Source organism: Myotis lucifugus, unplaced genomic scaffold (genome assembly GCF_000147115.1).
Source record: "Myotis lucifugus unplaced genomic scaffold, Myoluc2.0 scaffold_998, whole genome shotgun sequence".
Taxonomy (NCBI): Eukaryota; Metazoa; Chordata; class Mammalia; order Chiroptera; family Vespertilionidae; genus Myotis; species Myotis lucifugus.
Window position 1 is genome coordinate 31079 of NW_005872046.1, and position 22140 is coordinate 53218.

The 22140-nt window shown below is 40.9% G+C and overlaps 2 protein-coding genes and 1 non-coding gene across 3 annotated transcripts in view; 1 reads left to right on the forward strand and 2 right to left on the reverse strand.

Moving 5' to 3' along the window:
- SLC25A16 (solute carrier family 25 member 16) overlaps nt 1-16170 on the reverse strand; it is a 29117-nt gene extending 12947 nt beyond the window's left edge. Inside the window, exons 1-5 of the mRNA XM_006107068.3 lie at nt 15943-16170; nt 10822-10914; nt 3919-4052; nt 2470-2533; nt 466-587 (exon numbers count right to left, since the gene is read on the reverse strand). Coding sequence (XP_006107130.1) covers nt 466-587; nt 2470-2533; nt 3919-4052; nt 10822-10914; nt 15943-16066 — 537 coding nt within the window. The 5' untranslated portion in view covers nt 16067-16170. The remainder of the gene's footprint in view (nt 1-465; nt 588-2469; nt 2534-3918; nt 4053-10821; nt 10915-15942) is intronic.
- On the forward strand, nt 14602-14732 carry LOC111824165. Its single transcript, XR_002827258.1, has one exon. It is a non-coding gene; the product is annotated as a small nucleolar RNA SNORA44 (small nucleolar RNA).
- A 2031-nt stretch (nt 16171-18201) lies between the features above and the next one.
- LOC102437866 (mitotic spindle assembly checkpoint protein MAD2A-like) lies at nt 18202-19445 on the reverse strand. The gene is given in 2 exon segments (XM_014449045.2): nt 18202-19016; nt 19018-19445. Coding segments are annotated over 2 exon segments (621 nt in total). The 5' UTR covers nt 19432-19445; the 3' UTR covers nt 18202-18809.
- Between the last annotated feature and the right edge of the window lie 2695 nt (nt 19446-22140).

Here is a 22140-nt window from a genome sequence, read left to right on the forward strand (position 1 = left end):
TCTCTCCTTTCCACTCTCTTTAAAAATCAATGGAAAGCCCTAGTCACTTTGGCTCAATGGATAGAGCGTCAGCCTGCGGACTGAAGGGTCCCAGGTTCGATTCCAGTCAAGGGCACATGCCTGGGTTGTGGGCTCCATCCTCAGTGGGAGTTGCAGGAGGCGGCCGATCAGTGATTCTCTCTCATCATGGATATTTCTATCTCTCTCTCCCTCTTTCTTCCTCTCTGAAATCAATAAAAATATATTAAAAAGAAAAAAAATCCTCAGGTGAGGATTAGCAGGGGGAAAAAAAGCATACATCATAACAAAAATATTATTCTGGGACCCACCTTGAAACACAGATGTGTTTTCATAAATATTATTATTATCAATTACTTATAAATAATAGAATAATTATTTAGATAATATTCAAAATATTTTTCTAAATATAAAAAGACTTTATAAATGAGAAAAGTAAATATGTACCTTTGCATAAATTGTTTTGAATGCATGAATAATTCCTGTGTAAGTGTGTTCCCCTTTCACCTGGAATGCTAGGCGAACTCTAACCATGTCAAGAGGGTAAGTACAGATAACTGCTGTCATACCTGAAAAAAGTAGAAACTTAAATTTACAATAAATTTTTTGACACATATATCTCTTTCCTATCATTATATCACATCATATATGTCATATTTATGAAAGATATATATATATATATCTTTCCTATCATTTGTTGTGTTCTCAAATTATAGCAATGATGAAAGCCTAATGAAATCAAAGGTGATATTGATACAATTTTATCATAATATCATAAGCTGAAAACAACCTTGTAAGTAAAGGGTCAGTTTGTAAAATCTTTTCAAGCTCTGCCCATTGTGAAGATATATTGTTAGCAATAAAACAGTACAGTGTAAATGGGTCACAAGTATTTTGTAAATTCTATTGTCTATTTCAACATAAGATAGCAGAAGGAAAAACTATCTCCATAGCAATAGGCATGACGACATGTCACAGGCTCAGGTCTATGAACAGCACATAGCAATTGAGCAATACATGTTAGCGAATATTACTCACCAACACCGTCATGTCAATGTAAAATACTCAAATATTTCTATACCACCTGGCCACCTGGCAAATAGCTGTTGCTCTTAGAAAGGGAAAGGCATTGCCCTGGCTGGTTTGGCTCAGTGGATAGAGTGTCAGGCTTCGGACTGAAGGGTCCTGAGTTTGATTCCGTTCAAGGGCACATGCACGCCCCTACTGGGGATTAATCCCACAACCCTGGGCATGTGCCCTTGACCGGAATCGAACCTGGGACCCTTCAGTCCGTAGGCCAACGCTCTATCCACTGAGCCAAACCAGCTAGGGCAATAAAAATATTTTTTAAAATAAGAAAGGGAAAGGCATTTATAAACACAACACAAAATGTTAAAGCCACAGAGAAAAAGACTAACGCATTTGGCTATGTAAAACTTCTATATGAGGGGGTTAAAAACAACTTTTAGATGGACTTTTCTAAAAAATCACAAATAAGGTCAAAAGACAAATCTAAAACTAGGATATAAAATATTAGCAATATTTCACAGAAAACAAATGTCCTAATTCCAAAACTCATAAAAATGAATATTTAAAGAATAGAAACAACTAAGAGAAATACAAATGGTCACTAAAATTTGAAATGCTGATCAACCTTATTCATAATTAATTTCCATGTATTAAAATTTTTGTAAGATCCAGTGTTGGTATATAAGGGAAAAGGCCATTGAAAGCATTATGGAGATCAGTTTGCCAATGTCTGTCAAAATTTAAATATACATATCCTCTGATAAAGCAATTTCCCTTCTGAAAATTTATTCTACAGATATAGTCACACAAGTACAATGTGTTATTTGTAAAACAGAAACTGAAAATATCCCAAATGTCAATCAATAGGGGACTGATTAAATAAACCATGGTACATTACCTTAGAATATAACACAGTTCTAAAAATAAAAAGAAAGAAATTTGACCTCTCAAAAAAAAGGATATAACGCAATTCTTTAAAAAAAATAAGATCTATGTACTGATATAAAAAGAGTCTTGAGATAACTAAAAGAAAAGTTCTTATCCCATAGGGTAGGGTTAGAAAAAAGCATACATAAGAAATTATTAATACTGATTGCTTCTAGGGAGTGAAACTATTTTCATTGTATAGGAGTAGGTATTACTATAGTTGTTATAATTTTAAAAATTTTTTAGAAAAACAAAACAAAAACATTTTCAGAAGGAGAATTGTCAAAGAGACTGCATGTTTTTTCCTTTCTTGTAAGTTTAGACTATTCCTTACCATCTCCTAATGTAAAATGCTCTTTTTGAGTAGAAATATCAATGATTTCTTATATAATTGAATACAGAAAGTTAACAAATGTATGCTACTTAATCAATGTCACACATATCAGCTAAACCAAATTAAATTTGTTAGAAATAAAATATACCCACTCCTCTTACCTGCCATGGATCCAGCCATTAATCTGTGCACATGACCAGAAATTCCCAGCTTTGTAGTAATGAACTAGAAACCAAAAACATCAAGTATTTTTAAATAAGATATTTTAAAAATGCTACCCATTTCACTGTTTAATAATGAAGACTTATTTCAAAAGAGTTACAGAACTAGTAAAAAGAAAATCAGTATTAAATGGGAGTGAAATGAGCACACTTATATGAAGCTGGACAGCATTATATCACATTATGAAGAGGTCAAATATTTCGTCTATAGCCTCTGCTCTAATTTTGTACTTTTACAGAGCAATCTACCTTAGAATTACTGAATATACTACACATTGATGACCACAAATAGAGTGTGAATGGGAGTAGAAGGAATAAAATGCTTCTACAGACAATGCAGTCTTAATATACTGAGGGCATCCATTCTATCTGACAGGCTAGCTTAGAATGTTGTCACATCTCTAAAGTTTACTTTCATTTTAAGATACACTGTGAGCCCTGGCAGGTGTGGTTCAGTTGTTGGAGCATTATCCCATACACCGAAAGGTGGCAGGTTTGATTCCAGTTCAGGGCACATACCCAGGTTGTGCATTCCATTCCTGGAAGGATGCTTATGGCAAGCAACCCATCGATGTTTCTCTCTCTCCCTCTCTATCTAAAAAATAAATAAATAAAATTTTAAAATGGAGTCATTAAAAAAAAGATACACTGTGAAATTTAACCCCTTTCTGTGTTAAGATGTCTGAATATTTGAGAGGATAAACTTTCCGTCAGCTAGAAAAAAGAAACCTGATCAATGAGTAAGACAGAAAAAGCTGTTAACTTATTAGATCATTATTTATTAACAAACTTTTACAATATGATTTTGCCATTTTAGTAAGAAAATCAGCCCTAACCGGTTTGGCTCGGTGGATAGAGCATTGGCCTGCGGACTGAAGAGTCCCAGGTTCGATTCCGGTCAAGGGCATGTACCTTGGTTGCGGGCACATCCCCAGTAGGGGGTGTGCAGGAGGCAGCTGATCGATGTTTCTCTCTCATCGATGTATCTAACTCTCTATCCCTCTCCCTTCCTCTCTGTAAAAAATCAATAAAATATATTTTTTTTAAAAAAGAAAATCAAAAGCCACAATGTTCCTCTCCTACAATTGAGACACAAAAAGCACATTAAAGAGCTATTAATAGTTTAAGCATTTATTGTTATCTACTTGAAGGATACTTTGGCTCTTCTTCATAAGTGTGAATATAAACAATTTTCTCAAAAATGACTAATAATTCTGAAATAGATAACTTCAAAAACCAAGTTATATTTAAAATTTTAAACTATCACAAGTCTTATTCCTTCAAAAAGGCATTAATTTAGCCATCTTCCAAAGTAACTTTATAGGCCAAAGCAAATGCCTTCTCAACTAAGCATGATATTTAAGGAAACAAAAGAAAACAAAACTTCACCGTTTTGTAGTGCTCAAACGCCATAAACTGGATTGCCCCATAGGGAAAGATTCGAATCATCATTGCGCCATTCCCTTTATACAATCCAAGGTATCCCTCCTTTTGGGGAACTGCACGCAATGTAGAAAATACTCCTATTTTTAGAAAGATTTTTAGAAAAAAAATATTAAAACAGAAAACTATCTAAATTCAAATTTTCATGACAATCACAGATAGATTACTAATGCCATCATTCATAATATAATTTTGTTTGATGAATTACATGAATAGTAATTTCTATATAAGTTAATACTACTTAAAATGCCTCACTTGCTCAAATTACATAAATATAAAACATATAATAGCAAAAACAGCTACAAATTATAGTAAATTATATTTGTAATTATCATAAATTATATTCAACTATAGCAATCTAAAAAATATTAACAACAGAAATATATTCAAGGTCTATATACAGCAGTGCAGATGATCAACTCTATCCGGAAGGATGAAAACAGTTTCCCAGACTGCCCAGATACATGTGTGGTTTGTTTACATAAGAATACTGCTAAATAACCCTAGCTGGTTTGGCTCAGTGGATAGATATAGCATCAGCCTGTGGACTAAAGGGTCCCAGGTTAGATTCTGGTCAAGAGCACATGCTCAGGTTGTGGGCTCGATCCCCAGTAGGGGGCGTGTGGGAGACAGCCAATCAATGATTCTCTCTCATCATTGATGTCTCTATCTCTCTATCCATCTTCCTTCCTCTCTGAATTCAATAAAAATATATATTTTTAAAAAGAATACTGCTACATAAAAGAAACAAATAAAAAACTATTAAAGCAATTTAAATTTGGGGGCAAATTTTCATTACTAGGACACTTTAAGAATACTGATAAAGGCCTAAGTTCTGATCCTAAATATTGATATTTTTATTCTATTAATTTTAGGGGGGATAAGGACACATATGTAATACCTTAATCAATAAATAAAAATAATAATAATTATACATGCAAAAAAGTAAAAACTAATAAAAAAAGAGAAAAAAATAAGATTAATCACTAATCCCATTTGTAGTACAGACTTCCAATAAACATATCACTGAATACTTCCATTATTAAAGTATTTAAATATTTTTATTGATTTTTAGAGAGAGAGGAAGGGAGAAGAATAGAGAGATAGAAACATCAATAAGAGAGAAACATCCTTGACCAGCTGCCTACTGCATGACCCCTACTGAGGACTGAACCTGAAACCTGGGCATGTGCCGTCACTGGGAAAGGAATCAGTGACCTGTTGGTTCATGTGTCCACGCTCAATCACCGAACCACTCCAGCTGGGCTACATTATTAAACTATTTAAATTCAAGCTCCTTCCCAAATTTTTGAAACAAAAATTTGATCAAATATGAAAGTAAATCACTAGGCTCATTTTGAATTTTATTTATTTATTTATTCAAAATATATTTTTATTGATTTCAAAGAGGAAGGGGAGGGAGAGATAGAAACATAAATGATGAGAGAGAATCACTGATTGGCCGCCACCTGCACGCATCACACTGGGGATCGAGCCCACAACCCAGGCATGTGCCCCAATCAGGAATGGAACCGTAACCTCCTGGTTCATAGGTCAAACACTGAACCATGCCAGGCGGGCTATTTATTTATTTTATTTTTTCCAAAAATTGCACCATGGTAAAGCAGAATTCTCACTAATATGAAGTACTGTTTGGGCCAGGGTTGGGGAACCTTTTTGTACCAAGGGCCATTGGATATTTATAACATAATTCACAGGCCATTACAAGATTACCAACTTAAAAATTAGCCTGCTACATTTGGTCAAACATTTAATTAATTCACCCCTCATGCCTTGGCAGAGCCAGAACAAATGATTTTGCCGGACTTATATGGCCGGAGGGCCAGATGTTCCCCACCCCTGGTTTAGGCACTGGCAGTACTGCCCTCACTACACACTCACTGGACAGTAGCAAAAACCCAAGAAATGAATGGCTAACACATTTTTTAAAAGAAGCTAAAGAAGTTTTATTCAATAGCACATCTTCTGCCTGGCTGGTGTTGCTCAGTGGTTGAGCATCGACCTATGAACGAGGAGGTCTTGGTTCGATTCCCGGTCAGGGCACATACCCAGGTTGCAGGCTTGATCCCTAGAGTGGGGCATGCAGGAGGCAGCTGATCAATGATTCTTTCTCATCATTGATGTTTTTATCTCTATTGCCCTCTCCCTTCCTCTCTGAAATCAATAATATATATATATTATTAACCAAATATATATATATATATATTTAAATAGCACATCTTGCCATAGCTGGTTTAGCTCAGTGGATAGAGCATTGGCCTGCAGACTGAAGGGTCCAGGGTTCAATTCAGGTCAAGGGCACATGCCTGAGTTGTGGGCTCGATCCCCGGTGGGGGGCATTCAGGAGGCAGCTGGTTAATGATTCTCATCACTGATGTTTCTCTCCCTCCCTCCCTCCCTCCCTCTCCTTTCCTCTCTGGAATCAATAAAATATATTTAATAATAATAAAAATAATAAAAAGCCAACAACACCTTTTTTTAATGGCTTGAATATTTTAAAGATACCTCAATCTCCCCACAAATTCTATTTCAAATTTTGCATACTTTGTAGGGTATACTGTAACCCATGGCATTCAGTCCTGTAGAGCATGAAATCTAATGTGAATGTGTAATCTAATGATTACAAATCAGTAAACAAGCTAACAAAGATCAGCATGGGGAGAAGATTAAAGGAATAAAACAATCCTGCTCAGACATTCCTATGTTGGGTCATTGTAAAGCACTCCAAGATACTGAGTAAAATAATTCATCTCGTTTTCACCTTCAATTTAGATAACAAAAGAAAATAATTTCCTTCCTTTTCAGTTTTATATACTCTCTCAATAAATTCAAAGGTCTCATTCTTTCTACACATGAGCAGCACACTGTGAAAATATAGAATTTTTTGCTGGACAGATATGGTAGCAATTTTTTTCTTTCAATTTTAAGTAAAAAATTAGTATTAAAAATATTGACAAGAAAATGAGCTACAATTAATATAAGATATAAAATATCCATTCAAAAACAATTTTTAGGGGATCCTTTCCCCCTCCCTACGTGGGAGTCCCTTCTGGGCGACTCTTTCCCTCTCCCCATGTGGGAGTCTGTACTTGTTCTTCAATAAATCTCCACCTTTGCTATACCAAAAGAAAAAAAAAATTTTTTTTTTTAGAAAAATCACATTTAAAAAAAACCATTGAAAAAGAATTGACCCTTGCTGGGTAGCACAGCTGGTTAGAGACTTGTTTCGATAAGCCAAGGTTGTGGCACAAGTTGGGGCACATACAAGAATCAAATAGTGAATGAATAAATAAGTGGAACAACAAAGATGTTTCTCTCTCTCTCTCTCTCTCTAAAATCAATAATAAAAAAAAGTATGTGGCATCTTCAAAAAATAATTGATTCTTATCCACTCTGTTAACCCCTAGAGTGCCGGGGAGCGCGATTGCTCTCCTCTTGTCTTTCGCCGAAAGCGCTGGGAGCGCTATCGGCAATTTTTTTTTCTACTAGTATTTTATAATACAATCAGCAAACAATATATGTCAAAGATGAAAACAAATGTAGTAAAGGTTTCCTTAAGTTTTTGAATATGTAACTTCATTTACTTGCGATTCATAATTTTTTTCCTAAACTGCTGTAAAATCAGCAAAAATGCCTTGGCAATTTTATTTATTTTTTTTTATTTTTATTTTTTTTTAAAGTCACCACTGTTGGCAGAATTTTTTTAAAATACATTTTATTGATTTTTTACAGAGAGGAAGGGAGAGGGATAGAGAGTTAGAAACATCAATGGGAGAGAAACATCGATCAGCTGCCTCCTACACACCTCCTACTGGGGATGTGCCTGCAACCAAGGTACATGCCCTTGACCAGAATCAAACCTGGGACCTTTCAGTCCGCAGGCCGACGCTCTATCCACTGAGCCAAACCGGTTAGGGCTGCCTTGGCAAGTTTAGCATAGTTTCTAGGACAGGGGTGGGCAAACTTTTTGACTCGAGGGCCACAATGGGTTCTTAAACTGGACCGGAGGGCCGGAACAAAAGCATGGATGGAGTGTTTGTGTGAACTAATATAAATTCAAAGTAAACATCATTACATAAAAGGGTACGGTCTTTTTTTTTTTTAGTTTTATTCATTTCAAGGCCCGTGGGCCGTAGTTTGCCCACGGCTGTTCTAGAATATTGGTTGGCACTCAAAGGGTTAATACACTGACTAGAGGTCCAGTGCACGAAATTCATGCACGGATAGGGTTCCTAGGCCTGGCTGGCTATCAGGGGCTGATCTGTGGGGCGACCAGCGGGGCAATCGGGGGGGCCCCCCCCCCCCCCGCTGGCACCCGCCTAGGCTGGCCTGGGGCCTGCAGGCTAGGAGCAGCTCCTGCATTGAGCATCTTGCCCCCTGGTGGTCAGTGTGTGCCATAGCCACCAGTCATTGCACCAGTAGTTCTGCCATTTGGTTGATTTGCATATTGGGCTTTTATTATATAAGATGCTGCACAGCAGAGCACACATCATTCCTATCCAATTATGCAAGAAACTGAAAGCAATGAAGTGGCCTGAGTTAGTTGCCTCAACCTAATTTCTTTCTTGGTCTCTGTCCACATTAATTTTTCTAAAATCTTTTTCCCTCTAATTGAAAAGGTAATACATGTATGTTCAACATTATTACAAATTAACTTAGAAAAGTGATTTTCAACCTGTGTGCCCCCCAAAATTTTTAAACATGCAATACCAGACTATTTAGTCAGGGGCACTGTCCTCTTTTCCCTAAGGTTGTCAAATAAAAAAATGTCAAGTCAGTGTGGTTTAGAATGTCATCCCTTGCACCAGGAGGTTGCCAGTTCGATTAAGGCACATGCTGGGGTTGCAGGCTCAGTCCCCAGTAGGGGGCGTGCAGGAGGCAGCCAATCTATGTTTCTCCTTCTCCCTTCCTCTCTCTATTAAATCAATAAAAACATTTAATTACAACAACCAACAACAATAGTCATCCAGTATGAATGGATCAAAATTATACTATTTTCATCAGATCAGCAAAAAATTTTTTGGTGTGCCGCAGAATTTTAGTAATTAGCTTATGTGTGCCATGAGATGAAAAAGTTTGAAAATCGCAGACTTAGAGGAAAAAAATTTACTCTAATCTCACCACTGAATATTAACCACTAATGTTAATGTTTGTCCTTCTAGCCTTTTGTCTAAGCACATTTATTTATATAAAATGCAATATAATTCTACCATGTTGTAATATTTCCACATTTAACTAATACATTATGAACATTGTTCATAGTCAATACTTTTATAAGTTTTACAATTGCAAAATAGTCTATAATATGGACTTATTTATTTATCTAAATAATACTTATTTAACCAATTCCCTATTATTAAAAGCTTTGTCTCGGTTTGTTATTTTTACTAACATAAATAATGCTTTGATTCTCATATACACATTTTTTAGCACATTTCTGATTAGTACTTCCTTAAAATAACCCCCTAGAACTAGAATTGCAAGGCTGGAGAGGAAGAATCTTTTTTTTTTTTTTTTAATAAAGGCTTGTTTTTTGTGTGTGTGGTTTTTTAAAAAAATATGTTTTTATGGATTTTTTAAAGAGAGAGGAAGGAAGAGGGATAGAGAGACGAAACATCAATGAGAGAGAAAAATCCATGGGCTGCCTTCTGCATGTCCTCTACTGGGGATCAAGTACGCAAATCAAACAGGGACCTCTTGATTCAAGGGTCAACGCTCAACCACTAAGCCACACTGCGAGGATGTATTTTTTTTTTTAAATAGATGGCATTGTATTGCATGAAAAGTAAGGGAGGAAATACACTTAACATGTTAACAATGGCAGTTTCTTTTTAAAAAAATATATTTTATTGATTTTTTTTACAGAGAGGAATGGAGAGGGATAGAGAGTTAGAAACATCGATGAGAGAGAAACATCGATCAGCTGCCTCCTGCACACCCCCTACTGGGGATGTGCCCGCAACCAAGGTACATGCCCTTGACCGGAATCAAACCTGGGACCCTTCAGTCCGCAGGCCGATGCTCTATCCTCTGAGCCAAACCAGTTAGGGCGAGGATGTGTCTTTTTGATGCATTTACCAAAAATGTCCTCCAAAAAATTATTACTACCATCAACGATATATTATTTTTTTAATATATTTTTATTGACTTCAGAGAGAAGAAAGGAGAGAGAGAAACATTCATGATGACAGAGAATCATTGACAGGCTGCCCCCTGCACACCCTCTACTGGGGATGGAGCCCGCAACCCGGGAATGTGCCCTGACCAGGAATCAAACCCGGGACCCTTCAGTCCACAGGCCGACGCTCTATCCACTGAGCCAAACCTACCAGGGCAGTGATATATTATTAGTGTCCATGTTAATTAAATGGATTTTTATGTTTGTAAAGAACAACTAAGGGCTTGATATTCTTTTAATAATGTACATTTACCCATATATACTAACTGCACTGGATTCTGCTTGCACTAAGATTTCTAGAAGGCATATTTAACTAAGTGTTTAAAGGAATAACCATATCTCCATCACTGATTTTACTTTTTTAATCAGGCTATGCTGTTAACATGTCTGTCAAGGTGTGACACAGTAATCCCAATAAACAATGATTCAATGATTCAAAGATTTTGGTTTAGAGGATATCAGCACCCTAAAATGATTATAACCACTACTGCAAATGAAAAGACTAAATTGGATAAGAGATATCCCTTGTAAAATATGCCCCCAAACTGTAATTCCCTTTTGGATCCTCTACTATAATTCACAAATGGAAACCAAGCCTGCAGATGGATAATGTTTTCATTCATCTTTTTCTTTAGCATCTATTAACTCACCTAAATGTTTGTAATGATGATTGTGAGCTTGTAATAAAACTTTTACTCGATCCAGAGGAGCAACTGTTGTTTTAGCACAGCATCCTGCAATACCTAAAAAAAATGTAAGAGGTTAGGGAGAAATTGAATACCATTTCTTTCCAGATGGAAATCATTATTTGTTCAGCCAACATACACCCTCTGATCTTTCACTTGTTCTTCCACTGCCCAGTAGAAGTGATGTGATGTGCAGATGATTAACCCTTGTTCTCTATAACTTACTAAATGAACATGTCATACTTAAAATTAAGTTTGGCCCTAGCCAGTTTGGCTCAGTGGATAGAGCGCTGGCCTGTGGACTGAAGGGTCCCAGGTTCGATTCCAGTCAAGAGCACATGCCCAGGTTGTGGGCTCGATCCCCAGTAAGGGGGGATGCAGGAGGCAGTTGATCAGTGGTTCTCTCTCATCATTGATGTTTCTATCTCTCTCTCTCTCTCTCTCCCTTCCTCTGTGAAATCAATAAAAATATATTTAAATCGCCCTGACCGGTTTGGCTCAGTGGATAGAGCGTCGGCCTGCGGACTATCCCTCTCCCTTCCTCTCTGTAAAAAAATCAATAAAATATATTTAAATAAATAAATATATATATATATATATATATATATATATATATATATATAAATAAATAAAATTAAGTTTGAAGGTGTAAATCTGTCTCCTAATAACTGGTGAACACTGGGAATCTTGCTACATGTGGTTATAGAGACACTTCAAGGTATTTACTCAACTGTAAGGCTCTATTTGAAGCAACCTCCTCTTCTTTTGTATAACTTTTACATTGAAACAAACAACTTTTACCATAACATTCAATCATCCTTTCATACATTCAGCAATTATGTATTTGGCCCCTACCATATGCCACCGTGCAGTCATGTGGATGATAGTAACATACATACAGGACAGCCCTACTAGCTTGGAATGCTCCTAAGGAGATAATGTATAAAGACTTTTTTGCTATGTTGTTTGTGCTGCCTATCCCACCCCAATTCATATGTTGAAAACTAATTCCAAATGTGAGGGCATTCAGAGGTGGGGTTTTAGGAGGTGAATGGGTCCTAAAACCTAGGGGTTCTGCATGTTTATGTTTATAAAACATAATATGATTCAACCATTATTAGGGCACCAACAATGGGATTAGTGCCCTTATAAATAAGGCCCCAGACATCCCTGGCCCCTTCCACCTTGTGAAAACACAGCAAAGAAGGTGCTGTCTAGTCTTCACCAGAATGTCAAGTTCATGATCTTGGACTTCCCAGCCTCTAGAACAGGGGTCCTCAAACTACGGCCCGCGGGCCACATGCGGCCCGCCAAAAACATTTATCCGGCCCGCCGGGTGTTTTTGCCACCGCTGTGTGCATAGGAATTTGTTCATAGTTGTTTTTTTTTAACTATAGTCCGGCCCTCCAACGGTCTGAGGGACAGTGAACTGGCCCCCTGTTTAAAAAGTTTGAGGACCCCTGCTCTAGAACTATGAAAAATAAATGTTGTTGTTTATAAGACACCCAGATTATGGTATTTCTGTTAGAGCAGTCCAAATGAACTAAGACACCTTACATGTACATATGATTCTTGATTTACAATGGGTTATATCCTGATATTGTAAATCGAAAATATCAAGAGTAGAAAATGCATCTAAATTAAGGGTGAATTTTACTGTGTATAAATTATACCTTAATAAAACTTATTTTAAAACAAACTAATCTCCTTGCTTCCATATTTACCCTCCTACAGTGATTTTCAACAGAGAAGCCAAAGTGATCCTTTGAAATATATCATATCATTTTTTGCTCATTGGTTAGAGTGTCAGCCAGTGGACTGAAGGATCTTGGGTTTGATTCTGGTCAAGGGCATGTACCTTGGTTACAAGTTCCATCCCCGGCCCTGGTTAAGGTATGCAGGAAGTACCAATCCATGTGTCTCTCTCACATCAATGCTTTTCTCTGTCTCTCCCCCACCCTCTCTAAAAATCAATGGAAAAAATATCCTCAGGTGAGGATTAATAAAAACAACAGATTCTTTTGCAGTTTCAGATACTTACTGCCTCCAATTCTTTTCCTCTTTTTAATAGATTTTAATTGGTAACTAACTGTAAGATACATAGAAAAAAGTGCACAAATCTTAATTATGCCACTTAACGAATGATGAATTCAATCATGTAAGGAACACCCAAACCAAGTTTCAAATCATGAAACTTTACCAGACTCCCAGAAGTCCTTTCTGCACACCCATAATCACTATTTGTCCCTTCTTCTCAGAAATAATCAATCAGCTTTCTGGCTTCTAACAACATGGACTTAGTTTTGATTGTTTTTAAACTTTATACAAATAAAACCACACAGTATGGCTTGCTTTGTGTCTGGCTTCTTCTGTTCAATATTATGATTGTGAGATTCATCCACATTGTTGTATGTGGGAGGAATTTATTCATTTTCAGTGCTGCATAGTATTTCATCGTATGATTATACCATATTTTGGTAATCCTATATAATAAAACCCTAATATACAAACAGATCAAATGGCAGAACAACCAGTCGCTATTACGCACACTGACCACCAGGGGCAAATGCTCAACGCAGTAGCTGCCCCCTGGTGGTCAGTGCGCTCCCACAGGGGGAGCGCCACTCAGCCAGAAGCTGGGCTCATGGCTGGCGAGCGCAGCGGCAGTGGCGGGAGCCTCTCCCACCTCCACTGCCGGCAGGCAGTAAGGAGCGAGGGGTCCCGGACTGCAAGAGCCCCGGATTGCGAGAGGCCCGGGGGCATCAGGCCTAAGCCAGCAGGAGGACATCCCCCAAGGGGTCCCAGACTGCAAGAGGGCACAGGCCGGGCTGAGGGACACACACACTGCACAAATTCTGTGCACTGGGCCTCTAGTGTGTTATAACATTGAGGGACATTTGGATTGCTTCTAGGTTTGGGCTACCATGAATGTCATAGATATGAACAGAAATATATATGTTGAAATATACCTAGGAGTGGAACTGCTGGATCATATGGCATACAAATGCTCAGCTTCATAGGTAAATGCCCAACTAGTTCTCCAAACTGGTTGTACCAGTAGCATAGAAGAGTCCTGGCTGCGCCCTAGCTGATTTGGCTCAGTGGATACAGTGTCAGCCTGCGGACCCGTGTTTGATTCCGATCAAGGGCACATGCCTGGGCTGCGGTAGGGGGCATGCAGGCAGCAGCCGATCAATAATTCCCTCTCATTTATAATGTTTCTAGTTCTCTCTCCCTCTCCCTTCTTCCCTGAAATCAATAAAAATATATTTAAAAAATTATATATATATATATATATTATCCTCACCTACACATACCATGATTCTATATCAAAGTCTAATCAAATCACAAAATGTAACATGTCTAAAACTGAACTACTCATCTCCCTGCTCCAACCATCATGAAAATCCAACCACAGTCTTCCATTTCAGCAAATGAGCGCAACCTTTCAGCTGCTCGAACCAAACGAGGCACTCTTGACTTATCTTCCTTACCCCATTTCTAATCTGTTAGAGAATCCTATTTGTTCTATTTATATCCAGATTATCACAACTTTTCACCACCTCTCCTGTTACTGACCTGATCCAAGCCACTACCCATCATCTGAATTACTGCAATAACCTACAAACTAGTCTCCTTGCTTCCGTATTTACCCTCCTACATTTGATTCTCCACAGAGAAGCCGTAGCGATCCTTTTGAAATGTGTCATGTCACGTCACTTCTCTGCTCAAGATTTGCAATGCCAGCATGTTTCCAAGGGCTGTGTCTGGGTGTAGCCACGGGTTCTCCAACTGCATGTGAGAGCAACCTGGAGAGACTTTGACAGCTCAGGTTAGCATGATACCTGCAGCGGCCACTCGCCCTTCCTAGATATTAAAACAACAACAACAACAACAAAACCGCCTACAATGCCCCAACTTCATTCCAAGTGGAAGTCAGAATCTTTACAATGGAATGCAAGGCCCTTCCGTTTCTGCCTCCCTTTGATGTCTCTAACCTCCTTCCCCCATCAGCACCACTGCTGACCTTTGAACAGAGGAGGCCCTCTCCCACTTTGAAGCCTTTGCGCTCGCTTTTCTCTCCTCCTGACATGCTCCTCCTTGGCCATCAACTAGCTAAACTCTCTCCCTTCTTCAAGTCTGCTCGAGTGTCACCTCCAAAGGAGACTGACTTCGACCGTCTTATTTAATATGCACCCACTTAGCCTCGCCACGTCCTTGCCCCGTTCTCCTTTTCACTTCCTCCCACTGCATTCGGCACCTTCTAACATACTATACAACTTATTTTTTTTTCCTTTTGCTTATTGTCTTTCTCCTCAACCAATGTAAACTCCAGGATTCTGTTTTGCTCCCTGATGTACAATGAGCATGTAGCAGGCACACAGCAGGCACTCAAATGTTCCTTTTATCAACAGATGAATGCCCTTTTCCAGCAGCCGAATAAATTCTTAAAATTACTGCAGCAGGCAGATAGGATCTTCCTATAAGTCCTCCTAATTTGATTTTTTTTTTTAATTCTTAGCCGTAACAAGTAAGTGATGACAACCCACACCGTCAGTTAAAGGGTAAGGATTGGAACACCTCTCTCTGGGAAGGCGGAGGAAACTTCTCAGAGACAACAGGAACCTCCCCGCCCCACAGTCACACCAACAGTGGGGCTGCACCAGCCACCTGCCAAGTAGCGGTGGCAGAGTTGACCAGAATCCCTGGAACCAGTTTTGCATAATTTCCCAAGTCATGTTTAAACGGCTCTTTGTTTTCTTTCAAGCAAACAGCAAAATTCAATTCTACACGCAGCCACCTGTGGTCTTTACACAAGAAGGCAGTGCCCTGCATGTTTCACCGAGATCCTGGGGTCTCTGTGAGAGACTCCCCTCTTCTCCATGAAGAACGGGTGCCTGGCTCTGCCCTTCCGGACCCTTCCTACCCGGGACCCTGCGGTCACTTGTCAGGTGATTATTAGAAAAAGGTGACAGCATCTGGCAGGGCATGGGAGCTGCCATTGTCCAAGGATGTCACCGCGGCCGCGAGCCCCCGGCCTGCCCCTGCCACCCCGAGCGGCCGGGTCCTCCCGCGGACACCCACCTCCGGCCAGGAAGGAGCGCAGCCAGTAGAAGTCTCCGCGGGCGGTGGGCGCTGCGGCTCCTGCCGCCTGCGGTATCGCGGGAGGCGGGTCGGCCGCAGCCAGGGTCGCCGCCTCCGCCGCCATCGGGACCGTGGCCGCGTCGGGAGCTTTAGTCGCCAATTTACAATCCCAGGGCCAGAGCCACGGCCATTGCCGGCACTGACAGGGCTCCGACCGCCGCGAGGGCGTGGCGGAACAACACTCAGCGGCGCCGGGGGGCGCGGGATGATGACGTACCCGGGGCGGGGGCGGGGCCTCTGCCGGAAGCGGAGTTGCCCTGACTTGTAGCTTCCTCCCTTGTTTAGACGGCAGACTAGACAGGCACCTCCGTCCAACCCAGAACTTTCTCCCCGTCCTTTGAACTGTGTTGACCGTTGATCTGTACCCGCCCCGAGGGCTGTGCTCTGACTTCCCTAAGGTGAACCCTGTCCAGCGCCAGCCTTCGCTTCTTGCCTCTTTCTAGGAACCGCTGACGTTGCGCCATCTCCCGCCAAGTTTGCTCCGCCTCTCCGAACTCATTAAACCTCAACTTCTACCCGGTCTAAACCCCTAAGCCAGGGGTGGGCAACCCCTGGCACGCCAGTAACTTTTGCTTGCACGCGAAACCCTCTCTTATAACCTTCCATTTACAATTTTTTTCTTAATATTGACTTTTTTATTTTTCAGATAAATTCAGTGTAGGTGCATCTTAAATAAATAATTTTACATTGCCGAAACCGGTTTGGCTCTGTGGATAGAGCGTCGGCCTGCGAACTGAAAGGTCCCAGGTTCGATTCCGGTCAAGGGCATGTACCTGGGTTGCGGACACATCCCCAGTGGGAGATGTGCAGGAGGCAGCTGATCGATGTTTCTCTCTCATCGATGTTTCTAACTCTCTATCCCTCTCCCTTCCTCTCTGTAAGAAATCAATAAAATATATAAAAAATAATAATAATAATTTTACATAACAAGTTATCTTAAAGACCATAGACATGGATTGATGAGAGAGGGGAAGAGCAATTTCTATGCCTCTGCCTTAACTCTCCCTGCCTTCCTAGATCCGACCAGTGTTTTTGTTTCATCCACATACGTTTGTGAATCTTTGTTCTCAGTGATGAATTTTGTTAAGTCTTGTAATAGAAGTAGCCTGACGGATGAAAGTAGTAGCTCGTGCATATCTCTGAAGGTCACGAAATATAAACCTGATGTAAAATCTCTGTCATCGGTGATGCAGCAGCAAAAGTCCCACTGATAATATCAAACGCAGTCATAAAGTTTTCTGTCGGACTATCAGTGTACATGTATACATTAAAAAATAAATGTATTTTTCATCATCATATACTGTGTTTTTGTCGCTCGAATGAATTTTATTATTTCTTCAAGGTTCTTCACATACGTACACCTTAAGAGATATCAAGTAGGCATGGTCTCAAAAAATTAGGGTTGGCACGGAGAAGAATTTTGAGTCAGAGATTTTGCTGGTTTTGGCACGCACTCACAAAAAGGTTGCCCACCCCTGCCCTAAGCATTCACAACACCCTACCACCTTTTCTGAAGAAATGTTGCTAAGGCAGAGTATTCTTTCTTCGGAGCCCTACAAATTACACCAATACTAATGCCTTTCTGAATCCATGCCTTCTGCTTAGCTCTCAACTCCCACGGAGCTCTCCTCCCCACCAATCCCAAATCTCTGCCCTGAACTCTTAGAAAGTCCCAGTTTCTGCTCCCTGGCCCACTGTGTTTTTTGTTGTTGTTGTTGTTGTTGTTGAATATATTTTTATTGATTTCAGAGCGGAAGGAAGAGAGAGAGAAAGAAACATCAATGATGAGAGAGAATCATCGATCTGCTGCCTCCCGCACGCCCCACACTGGGGACCGAGCCCACAACCCGGGCATGTGCCCTGACCGGGAATCGAACCGCGAGCTCCCAGTTCCTAGGTCGACACTCCACCATTGAGCCATGCCAGCCGGGCTGTGTTTTTGTTTGTATGTTTTAAATATATTTTATTGATTTTTTTTTACAGAGAGGAAGGGAGAGGGATAGAGAGTTAGAAACATCGATGAGAGAGACACATCGATCAGCCACCTCCTGTACATCTCCCACTGGGGATGTGCCCGCAACCAAGGTACATGCCCTTGACCGGAATCGAACCTTGGACCCTTCAGTCCGCAGGCCAATGCTCTAGCCACTGAGCCAAACCGGTTAGGACTCACTGTGGTGGTGTGTTTTTTTTTCCCCCCAGTCATTTAAAGCTTGATTTTATAAAACACAAAAAGACATTAACAGTTCTGTATCAGCGGAATTGAAACAGGAGAAATAGCGACAGATTTGTAAGTGTAAATTATATACATTAAAGTCAAGTAATTGAGGGTTTTCAATATGGAAACTATACAAATGAAATAAGTGGCAAAAGGACCTGCTAGGAATACTGTGACTGTGGCTGATCAGTTACTTTAGAACTAAACAAAGATTCTGATATTCGGACTTCTTTTGCTGTTCCATAGTCACCTAGACTCGGAGTCAGGCTACTTGACTGAAAGTTCTGATTTAGGAAGGCATTTAGCTGAATAGCAAAAGTTTCCCATCTCCAGTTTCCACCTTCAAAGGAGGTGACATTCCAGTGCTGACATGATCTGCTGGTTCCCTTCCCGAACAGTGTCAACCCTATGGAAATCATGTCAACCCCATGAACAGTCAAACAGGCACAAACAAATGGACAATGCGCACAGTGCAGCGAAGTACAAGGCTAAGTTTCCCCACCTCAAAAGTATCAATGAAACAAAACAAGAACTACAGTTGACTTGGCCTCAGGACACACGTGTGGGATTCCATTCCGCCCCAGGTCCTTCAGTCGTTGACGGGGATCTTGAAGGCCACCATGCTGTTCACCTTGTGGATTGTCGTCGTGAAGGAGCGCGGGCGGACCTGCTCAGAATTGGCAATGAACTGCGGTCCGGACTCTTCCCACTTCCCAGGCACAACCAAGTCTTTGTCTGTGTAGATCAGCAGGTCAAATGAACAGGAAGCCTCCAGCAGCGGCAGGAAGGTCACCGTGGTTGGCGGTGATCTGTCTGATCACCGAGCGGATCTCGTCCTGGATGGTTTTCTGAGACTTCTCCCTGGGTGCACTGTCATCTCTGGCCGTCTTGTCACACTCGATGACAAACTGCCACCTCTCCAGGACCTCCCCGTCTTCAATATTCGAGATGACCACCACCAGCTTCTGCACAGAGCACTTGTACAGCCGATTTTTCAGCTGCTCCATCACGTTGCTCAGGTACTTCGTGAGCGCGGGGTCCGTGGTGACCAGCAAGGTGAGCCCGTACTTCTGCACGCGAGTGAAGGTTTCAGACGGATGAATGCCGCGCTGATAGAAAATGTTGTTGATGACAAATGAGAAGAACTCGGCCACGATGTCGGCGCTGCCGCGCAGGGTGATGCCCTGCTCCCCGGACAGCTGCCGCGCCATGGCCAGGCCCCCCGCCCGCGTTCCCCTCCGCCCCCCCCCCCCCCCCCCCGCCCCGCTGCACCAGGCCTCCGCGGAGCCCCAGCAGCTCCCGCCACTCGGTTCAAATATCTCACTGTGTTTTTTTAACCACCCCTTTGGCACTGTTCTCTTATTGTAAGCATCTCATCGGTTCCACCCTGGTCAAAATTCATTTCTAGTCTTTGTGACCGAAGTTGTTCTGACCTTTTATCGTCTCATAAATTACTATTTATTATTTTCCTCAATACTTACTGCTCCAGCCTTCCTAATTACTGGGCACTTGTCTCCTCTTCCTCTTTCGATGGATATGCCTCCAAAAGGTGTTTCTAGCCACATCTCATCGCTAATGATGAGTCCAGTCTTCAAGTTTATTTCCCCCCAGACTCCCAATTTTAAATTTCTACCAGAAAATACAGACCCATATAATAATGTGATTATTTCTAGTTTACATGTCTAATGTAAAGAATCAAAAGCTCCCCAAAGCGGAGATGGTTGTACAATATTGTGAATGTAATTAATACTACTGAGGTGCATATTTAAAAATGGCTAAATTGTAAATTTTATATGAAGTATATTTTATCACGATAAAAAAATACAAAGAAAAAGCTCCCTAAGGTTTTTTATGTTACAACAAAAGAGAAGTGTCTAGATTTTTATATTACGTAACCAGCAAAACTGCCCCAGTTTCTAGTGCTAATGTGTATTTTTCCCCTGTCCTATAGGCTGTACTGGTATACCTCTCCTCCTCCATTTCCATTTCCATTCCCAATGAGATATACCTTACAAATGTAATTAATCACTTAATGGCCCCAACTCCAAACTCAATCCAGATCAAGAATGAAAAGTGGATATAGATAATAACTGACAGGTCCGGTAATTTATTTATTTATTTTTTTAAATATATTTTTATTGAATTCAGAGAGGAAGGGAGAGGGATAGAAATATAGAAACATCAATGATGAGAGAGAATCATTGTTCAGCTGCCTCCTGCTTGCCCCCTACTGGGGATCAAGCCTGAAACCCAGGCATGTGCCAAACAGCTTAGGGCTCCTTCATTTTCTTGATCAAGTCCCTCAATCCTGTCTACCTTACTTTCAACCAAACCATCCATCATCATTTTTGTCACCAGATTTAAATGCCATGCCCGATTTATGAAGTTTCTGAAATTCCAAATCTTCCTTATCACAGACCTCATCTCCAGTGACAAAACCTTCCATATTCCCTGGGAAACGATGCTTTTTAATCTTTTTCTTTGGCACTGAAGCACCCAATGTGTTCTTTATTTGCGCTATGTCATTCTTTATTTCTGTTTTCATAATTATATCTTTTCTCAGGCTGTTGAGCATCTTTAACATCATTATTCTGAATTCTATTTCAGATACATTTCTTATCTCCATTTCATGTATCTCTTCTTCTGGTGAATTCTCTTGTTCTTTCATTTGTGTGTTGTTTCTTTGTCTCCTCACTTTGCTGCCTGTTTGGGTTTGTGACTATGTATGAGGTAGATCTGCTATGCCTCTCAATCTCGAGTGCAGGACAGTGTCAAATGCTGTCTCTGCCTAGAGGCTAATTGTTCTCCTTCTCCGAAGGGGCAAGGTGTTTTCCACTAGAGTGGGTCAACTATCTTCCCCCCAGACAGTGTCCCCTGTACAGCAAATGTCTGCAGGAGAAAGATGATCTCCGCAGCCTGAGGGAATGGCTCAGCACAGGAAACCCTCGTGTCTGCCTTCTGAGCTCCCACCCCAGAGCCCCTGATCCTGGCTTCTGCTCACACGGCTCCCGTCCACTCTGCCCTCCCTCTGCTGGAGCACAAGGTGGGTGGCTCCACAGGCAATTTTGTGCATTGGCCCTTTAAGAGGGTGCCTGAACTTCCAGCCTTCTCTCCTTGGCAGACAGCAACCCCCTGCTTGTTACAGCCAGATGTTGTGTGGGTGCCCTTCTCAGTTCTGATGCTCTCTGTTGGGGTGGGGTGGGGGGTCCAGGTTGGGGGTTAGCCCCCAGGCTTCTCAGTGGCAAACCCCCACAGCTGAGAACTCTCTCCGGCACTTCAGTGTCTGTCTGTGGGAGCCCAGCCAGCCCTTTCTCGCCTCCGCCCCTCCTTCCAGTCTAAATGTGTTCTCCACTTTCGGTCCTCAGTTATCAGGGTTCTCTCCAGAGAGTCTTCCGTTGATTATTCAGAAAGTTTTTCTGTATTTCAGCTATAAGCTCAGTTTGGTCCTGGGAGCATGTCCGTGTGGCCATTTTTAATCTCTCACTAACCTCATAGTTTTAAATACTATCTATATGTTGATGACTCCCAATTTCCAGCCCTTCCCACCCACTTCCCAACTGTATTTATTCATATTTTCAATATCTCCATGTGTATATCTAAATGGCATCTTTTATATCCAAAACTCAATTTCTCATCTTCCTTTGCAAACATGCTACTCCAACGGCCTTTTTTTATTTTTTTTATTTCAGAGAGGATGGCAGAGGGAGAAAGAGGTAGAAACATCAATGATGAGAGAGAATCATTGATCAGCCGCCTCCTGCATGCCCCCCACTGGGGATGGAGCCTGCAACCCAGTCATGTGCCCTTGACTGGAATCGAACCAGTGACCCTTCTGTCCACAGGCCAACACTCTATCCACTGAGCCAAATTGGCTAGGGCAACGATAGCCTTTCTTTCTTTCTTTCTTTCTTCCTTTCTTT